The 18795-nt window shown below is 49.6% G+C and overlaps 1 protein-coding gene across 1 annotated transcript in view; it reads right to left on the reverse strand.

Annotated features, from left to right (window-relative positions):
- Positions 1–17668, reverse strand: part of MAPK8IP3 (mitogen-activated protein kinase 8 interacting protein 3) — a 44274-nt gene extending 26606 nt beyond the window's left edge. Inside the window, exons 1-2 of the mRNA XM_052636292.1 lie at positions 17309–17668; positions 4568–4688 (exon numbers count right to left, since the gene is read on the reverse strand). Of these exons, the coding sequence (XP_052492252.1) occupies positions 4568–4688; positions 17309–17626 (439 nt within the window). The 5' untranslated portion in view covers positions 17627–17668. The remainder of the gene's footprint in view (positions 1–4567; positions 4689–17308) is intronic.
- Positions 17669–18795: the final 1127 nt, after the last annotated feature.

Below are 18795 nucleotides of genomic sequence, written 5' to 3' on the forward strand. Positions count from 1 at the left end.
TGTGCGTCTGTGTGTTTGACTCTATCTGTGTGAGTGTGTCTGTGTCTGTGTGTTTCACTCTATCTGTCTGTGTGTGTTTGTGTCTATATGTCTGTGTGTTTGACTCTGTCTGTGTGTGTGTGTGTCTGTGTCTGTGTTTGACTCTGTGTGTGTCTGTGTGTATCTGTGTGTTTGACTCTCTGTGTGTGTGTGTTTGTCTGTGTGTGTTTGACTCTGTGTGTGTGTGTGTGTCTGTGTGTTTGACTCTATCTCTGTGTGTGTCTGTGTCTGTGTGTTTCACTCTATCTGTGTGTGTGTGTGTGTTTGACTCTATCTGTGTGTGTGTTTGTCTGTGTCTGTGTGTTTCACTCTGTGTGTGTGTGTCTGTGTCTGTGTGTTTGACTCTGTGTGTGTGTGTGTCTGTTTGACTCTGTGTGTGTGTGTTTGACTCTATCTGTGTGTGTGTGTCTGTGTCTGTGTGTTTCACTCTGTGTGTGTGTCTGTGTGTGTGTGTGTGTATATATGTTTGTCTGTGTGTGTGTGTGCACTGCCATGACCATCGGTCACCTACACGCTCACCTACAGCACCTGTGGGGTATTGGCTTCAGCAAATGGCCTTCATGTCTTGGTTTGGGATATGATAGACCCAATCACCAAACTTTTCTTTTTAATTTCATCTTAACTTTTCAGAATGTGGACAGTGGACAGAACATGGTCCACTGGAGAAGGGAATGGCAAACCACTTCAGTATTCTTGCCTTGAGAATCCCATGAACAGTATGAAAAGGCAAAATGATAGGATACTGAAAGAGGAACTCCCCAGGTTGGTAGGTACCCAATATCCTACTGGAGATCAGTAGAGAAATAACTCCAGAAAGAATGAAGGGATGGAGCCAAAGCAAAAACAATACCAAGTTGTGGATGTGACTGGTGATAGAAGCAAGGTCCAATGCTGTAAAGAGCAGTATTGCATAGGAACCTGGAATGTTAGGTCCAGGAATCAAGGCAAATTGAAATGGTCAAACAGGAGATGGAAAGAGTGAACGCTGACATTCTAGGAATCAGCAAACTAAGATGCACTGGCATGGGTGAATTTAACTCAGATGACCATTATATCTACTACTGAGGGCAGGAATCCCTTAGAAGAAATGGAGTAGCCATCATGGTCAACAGAAGAGTCCGAAATGCAGTAGTTGAATCAATCTCAAAAACGACAGAATGATCTCTGTTTGTTTTCAAGGCAAACCATTCAATATCACAGTAATCCAAGTCTATGCCCCAACCAGTAATGCTGAATAAGCTGAAGTTGAATGGCTCTATGAAGACCTACAAGACCTTTCAGAATTAACACCCAAAAAAGATGTCCTTTTCAGTATAGGGGACTGGAATGCAAAAGTAGGAAGTCAAGAAACACCTGGAGTAACAGGCAAATTTGGCCTTGGAGTAAGGAATGAAGCAGGGGAAAGGCTAATAGAATTTTGCCAAAAGAAAGCACTGGTCATAGAAAACACCCTCTTCCAAACAACACAAGAGAAAACTCTACATATGGACGTCACCAGATGGTCAACACTGAAATCAGACTGATTATATTCTTTGCAGCCAAAGATAGAGAAGCTCTACACAGTCAGCAAAAACAAGACTGGGAGCTGACTGTGACTCAGATCATGAACTCCTTATTGCCAAATTCAGACTGAAATTGAAGAAAGTAGGGAAAAACCATTAGACCATTCAGGTATGACCTAAATCAAATCCCTTATGATTATACAGTGGAAGTAAGAAATAGATTTAAGGGCCTAGATCTGATAGATAGAGTGCCTGATGAACTATGGAATGAGGTTCGTGACACTGTACAGGAGACAGGGATCAAGACCATCCCCATGGAAAAGAAATGCAAAAAAGCAAAATATCTGTCTGAGGAGGCCTTACAAATAGCTGTGAAAAGAAGAGAAGCAAAAAGCAAAGGAGAAAAGGAAAGATATAAGCATCTGAATGCAGAGTTCCAAAGAATAGCAAGAAGAGATAAGAAAGCCTTCCTCAGCGATCAATGCAAAGAAATAGAGGAAAACAACAGGACGGGAAAGACTAGAGATCTCTTCAAGAAAATTAGAGATACCAAGGGAACATTTCTTGCAAAGATGGGCTCGATAAAGGACAGAAATGGTCTGGACCTAACAGAAGCAGAAGATATTAAGAAGAGGTGGCAAGAATACACGGAAGAACTGTACAAAAAAGATCACGACTGAGATAATCACAATGGTGTGATCTCTAATCTAGAGCCAGACATCCTGGAATGTGAAGTCAGTGGGCCTTAGGAAGCATCACTACGAACAAAGCTAGTGGAGGTGATGGAATTCCACTTGAGCTGTTTCAAATCCTGAAAGATGATGCTGTGAAAGTGCTGCACTCAATATGCCAGCAAATTTGGAAAACTCAGCAGTGGCCACAGGACTGGAAAAGGTCCATTTTCATCCCAATCCCAAAGAAAGGCAATGCCAAAGAATGCTCAAACTACCACACCATTGTACTCAACTCACATGCTAGTAAAGTAATGCTCAAACTTCTCCAAGCCAGGCTTTAGCAATACGTGAACCGTGAACTTCCAGATGTTCAAGCTGGTTTTAGAAAAGGCAGAGGAACCAGAGATCAAATAGCCAACATCTGTTGGATCATCAAAAAAGCAAGAGTTCCAGAAAAGCATCTATTTCTGCTTTATTGACTATGCCAAAGCCTTTGACTGTGTGGATCACGATAAACTGTGGAAAATTCTGAAAAAGATGGGAATACCAGACCACCTGACCTGCCTCTTGAGAAACCTATATGCAGGTCAGGAAGCAACAGTTAGAACTGAACATGGAACAACACACTGGTGTCAAATAGGAAAAGGAGTACATCAAGGCTGTATATTGTCACCCTGCTTATTTAACTTATATGCAGAGTACATCATGAGAAACGCTGGGCTGGAAGAAGCACAAGCTGGAATCAAGATTGCCGGGAGAAATATCAATAACCTCAGATATGCAGATGATACCACCCTTATGGCAGAAAGTGAAGAGGAGCTAAAAAGCCTCTTGATGCAAGTGAAAGAGGAGAGTGAAAAAGTTGGCTTAAAGCTCAACGTTTAGAAAACTAAGATCATGGCATCTGGTCCCATCACTTCATGGGAAATAGATGGGGAAACAGTGGAAACAGTGTCAGACTTTATTTTTTTGGGCTTCACTGCAGATGTTGATTGCAGCCATGAAATTAAAAGACACTCCTTGGACGGAAAGTTATGACCAACCTAGATAGCATACTAAAAAGCAGAGACATTACTTTGCCAACAAAGGTCAGTCTAGTCAAGGCTATGGTTTTTCCAGTGGTCATGTATGGATGTGAGAGTTGGACTGTGAAGAAAGCTGAGTGCCAAATAATTGATGCTTTTGAACTGTGGTGTTGGAGAAGACTCTTGAGAGTCCCTTGGACTGCAAGGAGATCCAACCAGTCCATCCTAAAGGAGATCAGTTCTGGGTGTTCATTGGAAGGACTGATGCTAAAGCTGAAACTCCAATACTTTGGCCATCTCATGCGAAGAGTTGACTCATTGGAAAAGACCTTGATTCTGGGAGGGATTGGGGGCAGGAGGAGAAGGGGACGACAGAGGATGAGATGGCTGGATGGTATCACTGACTCGATGGACATGCGTTTGGGTGAACTCTGGGAGTTGGTGATGGACAGGGAGGCCTGGCATGCCGCGATTCATGGGCTCGCAAAGAGTTGGACACGACTGAGTGACTGAACTGAGCTGAACTGAACTTTTCAGAGGAATGAAGGCACCTGTTCTCCAGGTAGTGAGATAAAGCAGCAAACTAGGTCTTAGCCATCCAAACCTCTATCTCAGAAACCTGAAGTTACAGGGGTCCTTATAACTTGAACAGTAGAGTTTTTTTTTTTTTTCCCCCTTAATATTTGCTTATTTGGCTGTGCTGGGTGTTAGGTGCGGCATGTGGGATCTAATTCCCTGGTCAGGGATCAAAGCCGAGCTCCCTGCACTGGGAGCTCAGTCTTAGCCACTGGACCACCAGGGAAGTCCCTGACAGTATAGTTTAGACAATGACTTCTAGAGCTAAAATAATATTTTTTTTTTATTAAAAACAAAATGCTTTCCTCGCCTCTCCTTGCAAGGGAGAGGGTGTTCCCATAAGCAGCCTCCTGGGCCAAACCTTCTCCAGGAACTGTCGCTACAAGGGCATCCCTTTTGGGGTCACGGAGGAACACCCACTCCCCAGGAGCACTCACGGGGGCCTCAAACCACCGCTGGGGAGCCTGACCTGAAAGGCCACACAGAGATTGTGCGTTTAGGGCCAAACTGCAGCGTTAAGCAAATATGCTCTGTCATCAGAGGGGCCTTTTTTATGTACTTTATTTATTTCCACAGAGGAGTTAAGGCCATTGACAGACACACAGAGCCGTGTAAAGAGAGAAAACAAATAACTGGGGGAATCACAATGAAAATGAAACGCGGCTCTCATCGCCCAGCCTCCCTCCCAGCTGGGGCAGGGCTGGAGACAAGTGCGCTCAGGAACTGTTTCCTCCCTCTGGCTCCCACTTACTCTGATCTGCATAGTTTTTGGCCTTCAGTTCCAGCTGGCGGGTCTGGAACTCGTAGTGTTCCACCTGGATTTGCAGCTCTTTCTTCTCTTGTTCCAAGGCATCTTCAAACTCAATAAATTTCTATACGTGAAAGGAAGAGAAACAGCAGGTGTCGTAAACGTGGGCGGGCAAGATGACATCGGGCCCTCAGAAGGGCAAGGGCTTGGACTCAGAATGTGGGCCCCCCCACCCCAGAGCCCCTTCCCTTCCCTGGGGGAGAGGAGGGCCAGACAGCTCCCCAAGAGTGGACACCACGGCCTTCTGACCAGCTGCCTGGGAAGTCACTCGGGGCCCTGAAGCTGGAAGAGCCCACTCGCTCACTTTAATCTCGAAATTCTTAATAGTGTTTATTCATTTTTGATGTTTTAAAAACAATTTATTTATTTGGCTGCACTGAGTCTTATTTGTGGCATGCAAGGTCTTTAATTGCAGCACGTGAGATCTAGTTCCCTGGCCAGGGATCAAACAGGGGCCCCCGCATTGGGAGCATGGAGCCTTAGCCCCTGGACCATCAGGGAAGTCCCTCTTAATAGTTTTTAAGCAAGAGGCCTGCATTTCCACTTTGGCACTGAGCCCCACAAATGACGTAGCTGTGGAAAAGACTGAACCCTGAGCATCTAAAAGAGGCCGGGCGTCCTGCCCTCCTAACGTGTATCTCGGTCACTGCTCAGCTCAGGATGCCGTCATTCATGGAATAATTAGCAACGCACAGTGCTGCTCTGATTCTTTTAAAAACGGGGAGGGGGGCTGTTGGTCTGGATTTGGAATCTGCACCTTATGTGGTAATTTTCTGAGCAAGATTACTACCAGATCAAGTGAGAAGAAAGCAGTTCACAAAGGAAAAGAAAATCCTACACGTTCTTAGGAGGAAACTGAGCTTAACTCTGACAGCCTGGGGTGAAGTTGGGCTCTGGTCCCCAGGGGATGGACCAGGTGGAGGCCTCCAGGACACACAGCCCGGCCACAGCCCTGATGGGAGCTGTTAAAACCTTGATTGTACTGCATGGAAAATGGAAATATTAGTAACAAATTTCATTTGTAGGAAGTATACATGTCAGCTGGGTTCTGAGGATGTCAAGAGGCTTCAGGGGATGGGAATGTGAAGCGGCTTGTGGGTTCCAGGTTTCAGGCATCTGGGGAGTTGATGAATTCACGGTGGCCACAGCTTTATTTCCCATAACACCTGCACTCAGCCCCTCAGCCCCACTCGGGGCCCCAGTGACGTTTCTCCCTGCATCAGCTTTGCAGAGGTCTTTGTGCTGAAAAGCACTGGGCTCCTGCCCGCAGGATGCCTCACCCAGAGCAGTGACAAAGAGGGGCAGGACCGGGGAAGGGAGTGAGAAGGAAACTCTGCACTGATGACATCACATGCAACTTAAGTAAAATAAATGATGCAGAATATATAACCCGCTGCCAGGAAAACGCACACAAACGGTGCAGCTGCAAGAAAAGCAAAAATAAGCGGTTTTGAATGACTGTGGTCATGACCAGCATATGAAGAACAGACATGCTATTAACTGACTGGTAAAGAAAATTTTTAAATTGGGTAATTTTAATTCCCATTACTAAAAAGTGATATAAACATATACTTTTACAGAAAAATCTTATGACAGTGTTAAGTGAACTTAAAAAAAAAAACATAGTTCTGCTGTGCTATCAATGATTAATCAACAAAACCAAATTCCAGCATCCAGAGAGCGCCAGATAAAACTGGGTGACATTCTTCCAGACTCGTGTGTGTGTGTCTGTGTTGGACGTGCCGTCATCTTGTACATGGTATCTGGGTCTGACTCACTCCTTCGTTTCTACTAGAATGTCTTTCCACACTAAGAGCGGTATTCTACCATGCCCACTTCTGACAGCTCTATGTATGTTCCCCTGAGGGTCTGTGTGTGCAGGGCAGAGTCTACTCAACTAGCATTGCCTCTTGTTGGACTTTTAGCTCGCTCTGCGGGTGGTTTAGTCGCTTAGTCATGTCTGACTCTTGCCACCCCATGGACTGTAGCCCGCCAGGCTCCTCTGTCCACAGCTCATTATGTCCTTTCTCCAATTTTCTGCTACAGGTTCTTACTTTTCTTAACAATGTGTAAGGACTTATTAGATCCATTCAAGAATTTGTCTTCTATGCTACAAGTATTTTTCCCAGGATGTACTTTGTGTGCAACATAGAAGTTGACTTACTTCTGCACAATTCACTTCGTAATTTACCCTTTCTTCATGGCTTTGCGGGCTACCTTTGTCATCTGCTAGACCCTAAGACTATTTCAGTCTCTATCTGATCCAGTAACCAAAGGTTTCCTTAAACGTGTAGTGCTATAGCATTTTCTAACGGCCGATACACAGTCCACTTCTTCCGCCTTCCTTATCAGTACTTCGTTTATTCCCACTTGTGGATCCTTCTTGATTAAGTGGAAAGTCCTCCTCAATCACTTATTTATTTACTTATATGCTTATTGATTTGGCTGTGCTGCATCTCATTTTGGATATTCGAGGGATCTTCGATCTTAATTGCGGCATGTAGGATCTAATTCCCCAACCAGGGATGGAACCTGGGACCCTGACCTGGGAGCACAGAGTTTTAGCCACTGGACCACCTGTGAAGTCCTCGCATTTACCGTGTTTATTTTTTGAATCGGACACAACTGAAGTGACTTGGCACGCATTTTTTGACTCAGCATTTTGCCTGCCAGGAAGCATCGGTTCTTCGGGCCTCAGGAAGGGGTCCTTGTTTTTCATGACAAAATGCTCAGGGCTGGACTTGGGAGGAAGGGAGATCTCACCCTGAGCCAGTGAAGAGAGGTGCAACGGGGCAGAAGGAAGGCGGGAAGTGGGAAGAGCGAAATTCTCCCTCCCTATAAACCAAGCCTGGGCCCGCGTCCAAGCTGGAACACCAAGGTTCTACACAAAGAAGAGCACTCTGCGGGACCAACCGTTTCCCTACGATTCCCACCTGTATCTCATCGTGTTACCTGCGTCTCATAGTTGACAGTCAGCTAAAACGATTTTGAAGCAAAAGACAGCGTAAGAGAAAGCAGATTAAGAGGGTCAGTGAGATGTTTCTAAATCTGTCCTGATAGGTGGTCACTAAAATCCAACACAGAGGGGCTCCCCAGGTGGTGCTGGTGGTGGTTTAGTCGCCGAGTCATGCCTGCCTCTTGCGACCCCGTGGACTGTAGCCTGCCAGACTCCTCGGTCCACGGGTGGCACCAGTGGTAAAGGATTGGCCTGCCAATGCAGGCCACACAAGAGACACAGGTTCGGTTCCTGGGTCAGGAAGATCCTCCGGAGGAAGAAATGGCCACCTGCTCTAGTATTCTTGCCTGAAAAGTTGATGAGTGAGTGAAAGTTGCTCAGTCGTGTCCAACTCTGCAACCCAGGCCAAAATACTGAGGTGGGTAGCCTTTCCCTTCTCCAGGGGATCTTCCCAACCCAGGGACTGAACCCACGTCTCCTGCATTGTGGGTGGATTCTCTACCAGCTGAGCCACCAGGGAAGCCCAAGAATACTGGAGTGGGTGGCCTATCCCTTCTCCGGGGGCTCTCCCTGACCCAGGAATAGAACCGGGGTCTCCTGCATTGTTTACCAGCTACTAAGGAAGCTCAGAAAGTGTTTAATTGAATAATTCTTGATTTAAAACAAAATATTTGAGGGAAAAAAAATCCAATGCAGATGACAGTCCTCAGAGGCCTGGTCACACCAGGAATCAGCTCACTGCTTTGCAATCACCATTGGGTGGCAGCATCTCCTCAGATGAATGAGAAGCCCCTAGAAACTCACAGGGGACCTCCGCAAACTAGAGGGCCATCCCTCGGCCTCTCTGCTGGGCTGGACCAGCGCCGGGATGCTGAAGGCTCTTGGTGGGTCGGCGACCACCGCACTTGGCACTTGCGGAGGAGCCATTCCTTGCCCGCTGCCTCGGGGGTCAGCCTAGAGCTGACTAGGGGCACCTCAGGAGCTCTGCACCCACGGAAGCATCACACACACAACACGCTGCTCTAAGCTAAGCTTGAAATATGTCCTCTTTCTTCTCCTCCTGAAAAAACTCTTACAACATCATTATAGTAATTTTAGCTAATGAAGAGGCAAGCTAGCTCTTCAACTGAAACGGAAGATCCGTCACCTTCGTCAAATATTATGAGGGATAAATAATGTGTAGGACTAGTGCCTGGCCAAGACTAAACAGGTACTGGGTCTTTGGTTTGTATGAGGAACCGCTCGGGGTGAGACTTGGGATGAAGTAAGAATCCCCCGGACAAGTGAGGCGCAGCTGATGGGATAAAGTAGGGGCTTTGAGGCTGGTGGTGAAGTGAGTGCGGAAAAGTAGTTGAAAAGCACAGTTCTCCAAAATGAGCTGGGGGAGGCGGGGAGAGGGGTTAGGAGGGAACTAACTAACCCCTGGGTCAAAGTCACAAAAAGTGCAATAGGTGTTCTCAAGGAAGCAGAACATACTTTATTTAGAGATCATTTTCTTTATTTTACTGACTTTTAAAACGTTGATTTTTATTTATTTGGCTGCGCTGGGTGTGGCCCACGGGCTCTTCGATCTTCATTGCGGCATTCAGGGTCTTTAGTTGTGGCATCTGGCTCCCTGACGGGGGATCGAGCCTGGGCCCCTGCATTGGGAGCGGGGAGTCTTAGCCACTGGACCACCAGGGAAGTCTCTTGCAGCAGCTACTGAATCTTTGCTTTGTGTAAGCAATCCTCAGGGCGAGACTTGGGATGAAGTAAGACAAATGAGAAACGACTGGTGGAATGAAGAGGGGCCTTTGAGGCCGGGGGGTGAAGTGAGGAAAGCAGGTGGCAGCTGGGGAGGCGGGGCGAGGGGTCAGGAGGAAACTCTATTAACTGGGTTAAGGTCACAAAGATCCAACAGATGTTTTCAAGGAAGCAGAAAGTATTTGTATTTACAGATCATTTACTTTATTTTTTAAAAATATTTATTTATTTGGCAGAACTGGGTCTTAGTTGCAGCACACAGCATCTTTAGCTGCAGCATTCGGAGTCTAGCTCCCTAAGCAGGAATCGAACCCAGGCCCCCTGCACTGAGAGCTCGGAGTCTTAGCCACTGGACCATCTGGGAAGTCCTAGACCATTTGCCTAAGATTTAAGAGAGTCAAGAATTTTCAGGGGTGGGGCACAGGGTAAGTTAGTTCTATAAAGAAGTCTTCCATAAGAAAGCTAAACATTTTTCCATTTTTATTGAATATGGCCATTTCAATGTATCCAATACGAATGGGATTGAGGGGAATAAAAGTTTTAATTTACAGCATTTGGGTAGAGTGGGTCAGCCTGGTGCTGGATGGTGAAACAGAATGAATCTCTTGTCTGAGACATGGTTCGAACATGGTATGTCCTTGGGACACCCCCAGAAGGCTTGGCCACAGCCAAGTGAAAAAAACACACACCAATGCACCGCAGATCTGAGTTTGTTTGGAAATGTCATCTGTCCAACCAAGGCTATCCCAAGTGTCACTTAGCGCCTAGTGACACACAGAGGTTCAAAGCCATCTCACAAGAAGTCTTTTGCCCCCAAAGAGCAGCGACGAACAACTGACAGTTGAGGAAAAGGCATCAGGGTGACTTAACCGTAATGCTGAGCTGGGAAACCCCTGATTCCCACGTCTAAATACCAATTTACCACACGATCCCCTTTGCAGGTTTTGTTTCTAAGATACACTTTCCCCTCCCTCCCACTAAAAAAAAGGGCTCTGTTTTAAAATTAAATTCAGCTTTAGTTTTTGGAATTTACTTTTTGGTGAATTTCAAGGTATACACCGAAGTAACCTGAGATGTGGGCTCTTGTAAAATCCAGGAATCAAGGAGGCTTTTCTCAGTGTCCCATTGATCGAGAGCATTCTTTCCAGTCTATACATAAAATCCAACTTAAGGAGTAAACTGACTGCTTGTGTCAAATACAAAATTAAAGCAACAGAAGCCAGCAACCCCAAGTTCAGAACGTGAGAGAGGTCACTAGGCAATCGCTCCTTGTAGCACAGTCATTAGAATTCTAGTAACGTTCACAACAGAGAGTTATTTTACTTAAAGGCAAAGTAAATTAAGACACTAACTCCAATCCTTCCCTCTTACATATGTCCTTTAGGCCAGGGTCACACACAGGAGATAATTCAATTCTGGCTGAATTGAAATATACTCAACAGGGATCAAAGATTTTGTTCTTTTGCACGCAATTCCTTCCTGAGGGTGAGGTGCAGAGTGCATTTCCAAAAGAAAAAGCCTCTTCTGGGGTGTCTGATCTGAGGCAGGCAGAGCGGTGCAGGCTCTGTGCCCGGGGAGACCCCTCTCTGGATGACGGCTAGTGCCCAGCTGCTGCCAGCGACTTCTGTCACAATCGAGTGTTTACCGGGCGCTCACTGACGTGATGAACTTGTGAGACCTCACACCTTGGAGGTTTTTCCCAGCTTTCTTCCCATATCCCTTGACTGCTATCGTTTACGTCTACAGTGCAGTGTGGGCAGGCGGGAGAGAGGGAGGGAGGGCATGTCTGCATTCAAGCTTTAGACACGTGTCTGCGATCAGGCTGGGCCTCCCAGGTGGCGCCGGTCGTAAAGAACCCGCCTGCTAATATAGGAGACACAAGAGACTCAGATTCGATCCCTGGGTCGGATCCCTGGCAGAGGGCATGGCAACCCATTCCAGTATTCTTGCCAGGATAATCCCATGGACAGAGGAGTTTGGCGCGCTACAGCTGAAAGGGTCGCACAGAGTTGGACATGACTGAAGTGACTTAGCACGCATGCACCCTGCTATCAGGACAGTGGAAAGAAACCCAAGCACTAGGTTGGATTCATTTCAGAAAAATCCAAAGATTCTTCATTGAGGTTAAAGGCAGATCAGCATCTGCCTGAGAGAAATCCCAACAAATGGCACTGGTTTAATTCACACCGATTTTCAAGAGCTGGTAAGATAGACAGGAAAGATGTGTGTGTAAAATCTATACACTGTAATACATTACATACTTATTTAAGCATTTTATGTTAAATACTAATATACACTTTGCATGTTGAAATCCATATTACATTTCTTTACTATATATGACATGGTTGGTACCAGAGGAAGGAAACAAAAAGGAAGATAAGACGAAAACTGAGTGTCTGGACCTGGGAGAAACTTCCCTGGGGGACGTTCCTCTCTAGTAGGTAGTGCTCTCTGAAGCATTCTGAGCAGTTTACACAAACTTCAATTTCCTAACCTGCTTGGCTTTTATCTCCCTCTCAGCCCAAAAGGAGAGACCGAAGGACGGGGTCTTGTGTCCGGAAGCACACACCGCAAGCCCGAGGCCTCACGCAGGGGGACCCGCCCAGATCTGGGTCCAGTTTGCTGGGGGAGGAGGCTGTAAGGGGCTGCACAGGGTGAGGGGGCAGGAGCCCCAGCTGCAGCTGAGCAGAAGGAGGGCCCCCAGGGTGCTGGAGCAGAGGCAGGGCCAGGAGCCCACCGCTGCTGAAGATCAGAGTCCAAGCACCCTGACCCTGTCTCACAAGCCATCACTGGAGCTGCGCTCTGCCGAACCTGGTGCTTCCCAAATCTCTCGACCGTGAGGGGCTCAGAGAAGGTCACTGACTTATGACTCCACGGCTCTGGGTGTTGGCGAATGTTTCCTTCCATGGGGAGTGAGCCTTCCCTGTCCTGGTGAAAGGGACACTCTCCTGGGACACCCCGCCAGCTACTAGCGCATTCTAACCACCTGGTTCTCCTGCCCGTCTTCCAGAGGGGACTGATCGATGCCCCACAGTGGGCTGCACTCGGCAAGGACGGGATGAATGAAAGAAGGACCACAACCCGGGTAAACCTCACGTCGTTTCGCCCATGAGAGAAGCCTGTCCAGACAAGAACACATACTACAGGATTCCATTTGAACAAAGTTTTAGAAAGTGCACATCAAGCTACAGTGACAGAGAGCAGCCCGCGGTCACCTGTGGAGGGGGGAGCGGGGAGAGATCACGGGGGCAGGGGCGCAGGAAAATTTGGGGATGGTGAAGGTCAGCGCCATCTTGACTGTGAGGATGGTTTCTCGGGTGTAGATGTGTCAAAAGTTACCAAACCGCACACTTCAAACATTACAGTTTAGTGTTCTGACCTCACAAAGACCAGAAGAGAAGGCCGGGCTCTAACTGTGAGCCATGTGCACAGGCCGCTTTCGAGGTGCTGGGAATTCCCTCCAGACCTCTCCTCCGCCTCTCGAGAATTTCACCACCTCTCTGCTGTTTCCTAAATAGCTAGAATACCTTTTTTTTTTTTTTTCTCATTAATATTTTCTTCTGTTCTTCTGTTTCAAACCCCGTTACACTTTGGGGTCTCCTCTCTTTGTAGAACATGTTCACTGAAGGAAAAACACTCCCCCTTTTCTTACCGGAGGCTATGAAACAAGTCACAGAATCATTTCCTGCCTGCCCTTACAGGACTGAGCCACACCATCCACAGCTGCACTGCCCAGTTCCCCAGTTCAGCCACGTGTGGCTATTTAAACTTAAATTAATTTAAATTACATAAAAATAATAAAAACTTATTCTCAGGAGCCTGAGCCACACGTGAAGTGTGTGGGCCTGTGTGGACACAACACAGCGGAAATTTCTGTCCTCACACAGAGCTGTGTCAGACAGACAGACGGATGGACGGATGGCTGAAAACCACAGAGGGCGGCTTTGCCCTCCAGGAACCAGAGAGCTCAGCATGGGGCAGGAGCAGAGGAGAGCCGTGCTCCTGCCTTGGGCGCACACGCACAGGCAGGTAGCATCTCTGTGGGACCCGACCTTGGAGCAGGAAGGACCAGAAGGGCACTATCCCTGGCTGAGCAGGAAGCAGAGATTCTCTGCCCTGCGGGGCCTGCTTGTTTCCATGTTTAGGGAGAGTCTGGTGTGACTGTAGAGCTCTAATGGACCAATATTTAGAGGCGACCATGCAAGGCAGATCCAGGCACCAAATCTTAATGGCTTCCTCTAAGAAAAGCTAAGAACTGAAAAAAAAAAAAAAAAACCCAACTGCTTCAACACGACAACACGGCAGAAGAAGAAACTGCACACCTGTCCAAGCAGGGGTGAGTCTACTGTCTGTAACGTGGCATGTAGGAAGAAAACCTCCTGATTCAGCGCGACGATTCACTTATGGAAAATGCCAAGTGAGCCTCACTGTAGAGTCGGATGATGGCTTCTGCCCCTCTAGCTTTATGCTGTTCAAATATCTCTCAGTGAAAAGCCTTACTTCTGTACAAGGTGATTCGACACAGTTTTGGATAGAAATAAACTGCCTAGCTTGTAAACGCTGAGCAAACACCCACAGCCCCATCTCACCGCACTGGAGTCGCTGAGGAGGAGGAGGGGGTGTGTCAGTAGTAGTTTCTTTAGGGCCAAGAAGGTTTTCAGGCAGAGGAAGGCTAGTAAACCCACACCTTGTCTCTCAGACACTTGCCCTGCTGTGAGCCTGCGCTTGAGCCCTGCGCTGCCCAGGGTCAGAGCCAACACGGCCGCGACCCAAGCCTCCCTGGGGCCGCCGTGGGCAGGGCGACCTGGGCTGCCCACTCACTCCCGGCCGTCTTGATCAAATGCCCGTTTCCAACCTCCTTTCCCACTGAGAAAGAACTCAGTGGGTTTTAAACACGCTGTATAGGACACAGATTCAGCATTTTTAAGGTCTCTGTAGAGGCTTCAGAAGCCAGCAGCATCCATTTAGTCCTGCAAGTCTGAGCGGGACTCGCTGGCCCGGATGACAGGGACAGAACCCTCATGGTCAGAGATCGAGGCACCCCAAGCTGGCCAGCCGAGGCCACCCCATCAAGGTGCTCTTCCCTGACTCAGTTAGACCGACCTTGCCGCAATTCTTCAGGCAAACAACAGCCCATCATGGGACTTGGCACTTGAGATGAAAGCAATGTGCCACCTCTGGCAACCCACTGGCTTTACAGGGGGTGCCACGTGGCTAGGGCAGCCAGAGAGGGGGAGATAGATTGCAGGGCGTGTGGCTCTGAGGCGAGGCTGGCACCCCAGCGCCTGCAGACTCTGGGTTTGGCCCCCTCCCGGGCTCCGCTGTCTCTAGCTACCGTCGCTCCCATGGATGAGCCACCTGGGGTCAAGAACATACTTGCCACCTCTCACTGCGGCTTTTACGGTCAAGAAGTGTGGGGCAGGGCTATCTGCCCTGCTCCAGGCTCCCTCTAACTCTGCAGATTCCGAGTGCTTGGAAGGCTGCAGCAGCTCAGGTTACCCAACTCTGACTAAGCCTTCCTGAGCAGGGTGACCCCAGAGCAGGAGCCACTCTGCATCACACACACACACACACACACACACACACACGCCTGCAGCCGGGGCTGGGCCGGCTCCCGGGTCTCAGGCCCTCATCTCTGCTCTCAGGCCCCGCCTGCAAAAAGAAGCCAGGCCACCATGTCTTTTCTGTCTGCTGGATTTAGTAAATGAGCTCAAGTGCAAAAATGGTCACAGAGTTTGCCACCCCCCCTCCTTTTTTTTAAAGATTTTTTGACGTGGATGGTCTTTGGAATTTGTTACAACACTGTCTGCTCTACGTCCCTGTTTCTTAGCAGCTAGGCATGTGGGATTTTAGCCCCCCAACCAGTGATCAAACCCGTGCTCCCGGCACTGGAAGGCCAAGTCCCAATCACTGGACGACCAGCGAAGTCCCTGGCCCTTCTCTTGGTTGTAACTTCACATGAGGTCTCTCCAAGGGCACATTATAACCATCAGATCACAGCCTGCTTGCCCACCAGCCAAGCGCTCATGTGCTCTGTGGCTCTGCTCGGCAGCTCTTAATGGTAGGGGCGGGGGTGGGGCTCGGCCTCCAGGGCACTCTCCCCAGGCGGTGCATGCACCCAGCTCTCAATCCAGGGGCGGCAGCGGGAAGGCCAGAAGCACTCTCGTCATGGCTACACTTGAACTGAGCACAGCAGAGCAGGGGCCTCATCCACACAGAGCTAATTCTTAGGCTAGAACGTTAGGATTCTCAACCTGAAGGCTGTCCATCTTTTTCCTTTGAGTTTCTTCTCGTCCACTACATTGACCACACAGATACAGGACGAAAGAAAACAAACCTACTCAAAACCTCAGTGAGGCATCAAATGGCGGCTGAGAGCAGTCAGAGAAGTGGGCGGTGCTGCCCAGCATGAGGCAGCCACCGGCCCTCGGCTGGTGAGGGGAGCCCCCGGGCTCCAGCCTGGGGGTGCAGCTCTCTGCCCTCCCATAGCAGCATGACATGGAAGGAAGTCAGGGGTCAGGGCAGACTGGGTCCTGGCCTGTTTCTTCTAGGCCATGTGACCTTGGCCCACCCCCAGTTAGGACCAGTTCTTTTCCCAGTAAATGCCTAGGGCCACTCTGAACTCTAGAATTCCACAAGCTCTTGCACCCCCTTAAGTCGAGAGTCCTAAATCAGTTCTGGTGGAGCCTGGCACCCCTATCAATAGGCAACCTCCTTTTGACAGATGGATGGAAAACCCCGGAACAAAATAAGCCACCGTAAGTAGGGACAACACAAGGCATGGTGGAATTTTATAAACATGCTTTAAACCAAATGAAGAGGACATAAACTGCCCTGCCTTAAGAAAACGCCAAGATACTGAAGCAATCTTCCATTTCAATACTAAAATTTAAAAAAAAAGTGTTAACCCAAATTAATTAAAAAGAAATTTAACTCATTTAATAAGAAACTTCCTATTCATAAGTCAAAGAGCATCACCTAGTGCCTGGAAGAACATCAGAACCCAGGGCAGCCGACTCATATGACTGATGGAAAATCAAAATCCGGAAGAGGGGCAGGCAACATGGACAAGGTCACAGACGCAAAGCAGGAAGGAGAACCCAGGCCCCCTGAATCCACCTGGCTCTGCCAATGGGGCTAAAGATTTCACAGTGAATGAATGAAGGTAAGAGGTATTCCCTGCAATGCATGACTCTTCTAACCGGTTCACAAATAAGTGAGCTCCAGGCTATGGAGGTATCCGAGAGGACGACTGAATACTTCAAAATTCTACTTTTATCTTCTCAGAAGCCACGGTGAAATTTCTCAGCCTTTCCCACATAAGCTGACCATCTTCCCAAAGGAGGAAACCACAGAACAGAGCACTCACTTTCAGAAACCTGGAGTCTTTCATCTGATGCAAGAAGAGCAACCTAACCATGGCTTTGGTTATGTGTTTACGTCAGTCACCAAATTCACCCAAGTCACCGACCCTCAAAACACTGGGTCAGAGAGGCACGGAAAAGATCCGACAACACCTCTTCTGGCCGCAGAACCCTAAGACCATAAATCCCCTTCCTGGAAGGGTTTAGAATTGCAGCAAACCAGAAGTAGCAAGTGCGGTCTAGAACACGTTTGCGTAAAACACACACACAAAAGCAAAACGAACTGGCGTCTGCAACGAGAGGGGGACAGAGGAGGCCCAGGAAGGTTTAGGTGTTAAGGTCCCCCAGGGACGACAGGTGATTCAGGGCTGGGGCTCCCAGCTGGAGCAGCCTGCCAAGAGGAAAGGGGAGCCAGGGCTCACCCCCGGGTCAGGCTCACACCCCGTCGGGCTCATCCCGGGATCGGGCTCACCCCCCGGTCGGGCTCGGGGCCCCGGGGGCACTGGTGGGCTGGGCGGGGCTGGAGCTAGGGCCCGCGCAGGGCGGGGGCTGAGGGCGGGTCCCCGGGCGGGGCGGGGCGGGGGTCCCCGGGCGGGGCCCCGGCGCAGCCGGCCCACGCACCTCCTCGGCCTGCTTGCGCAGCGCCTTCTCCCGCTCGTACTGGGTGAGCAGCTGCTCGTTGTCCTCGCGCAGCAGCTCCAGCTCCACCTCGTGCTCCTGGTTCTCGCTGAGCACCGAGTCGAGGTTTTCGAGAACGTTCACCACGAGAGGCATCAGCTCCTTGACCACCTCCTCGTCGTAGCAGTGGATGAGGCGCTCGAACTCGCGGTAGATGGAGCCCGCCAGGCCAGACACTCGCTCCGACATCACCGAGCCCGAGCAGTAGTCGTCCTGGTAGACGACCACGCCGCCGCCCTCGTCCATCTGGATCTCCATCATCGTGGCCACCGCAGCCGCCAGCGCGGCCCGCTGTCCGCCGGCGCGCCCGCCCGCCCCGGCTGCCCGTGGTCCGGAGGCCGCGGCCCGTTGTCGCCGCCGCAGCCGCTGTCGCCTCAGGGCTCAGCCGCCGCCGCTGATGCTGATGCTGCGCCCGTCACTCAGCTGCCGGAAGTCCTGCCTCCCGGAAGTCCCGCCCACCAGACTGCTGGGGGCGGAGCCCGCTGGGTCCCCGCGGCGCTGAGCCGCTAGGGGTCGCAGGGGCCGTGACGTAGGAGGAAGCCGGTCCCTGGGCCGGAAGCTCGGTTGACCAGAGCAGGGAGCGCTTCCCGTCACGCGTGTCCGAGGCGCTATCACTCGCGCCCGCGTCGCCGGAGCGGACTTTTATGAAGTAACGGCGTCTGTCCGAAGAGTATATATAAATGACCCTGTACGATTTAGGGACTTAGCGAGCGTGTGTATCCACCCTGCCTACAAAGAAATGGGCGGTATCCTCGCGCGCCCCTCCCTCCCCTGAGGTGCCCGCGGTGCCAGCCTGGTCGCTGTGGACCTTCACTGCACCGCAGTGCGTGCTCCTGAGTAGGCTCTCCCAACTCCCTCCCCAGTGCCCGCGCCCTCCCGTGTTCCCTCCGCAAGTTGACCGGCTCATCCCTAATCCAGTAATGAACTCTCATTTAGTTCACTTCTGTGTCCTGATATTGTGTAACTTATTTCCCAGTGTCACTTGAGCTGTGTAACCTAACTCCTATTTCAGCGATTTTGGGGGGGTGCGGGACACATGGGATCTTTTTAGTTCCGACCAAGGGATGGCACTTGTGCCCCCTGCAGTGATGGCGGGAAGTCCCTCAACGGTTAAGTTTCCATCCTGTTTGACTAATTCTACCAGTTTTTATAGGCCCTTATTTCTTCCACTTTTAGCCACTTGATTTGCATTTTGTTCCACTGACAGATCTGAGGCCGTGAACCTAAGACATACACTTTCAGCTTTGGGGACCACACAAATGGTGTGAATCCTGATCAAAAACCCTTAAGTGGCAGCTTAGTGCCAACAGAAATGCTTTTTATCCCTGTCCTTCCTGATGCAGTGCTTCAAAGTGAAGTCCTGCTAACCTGATTGCACCCAAGAACGTTCCTCTGGGTCATGCCCTAAATACTGTTGCACATTCTTCCCC

Source organism: Budorcas taxicolor, chromosome 2 (genome assembly GCF_023091745.1).
Source record: "Budorcas taxicolor isolate Tak-1 chromosome 2, Takin1.1, whole genome shotgun sequence".
Taxonomy (NCBI): Eukaryota; Metazoa; Chordata; class Mammalia; order Artiodactyla; family Bovidae; genus Budorcas; species Budorcas taxicolor.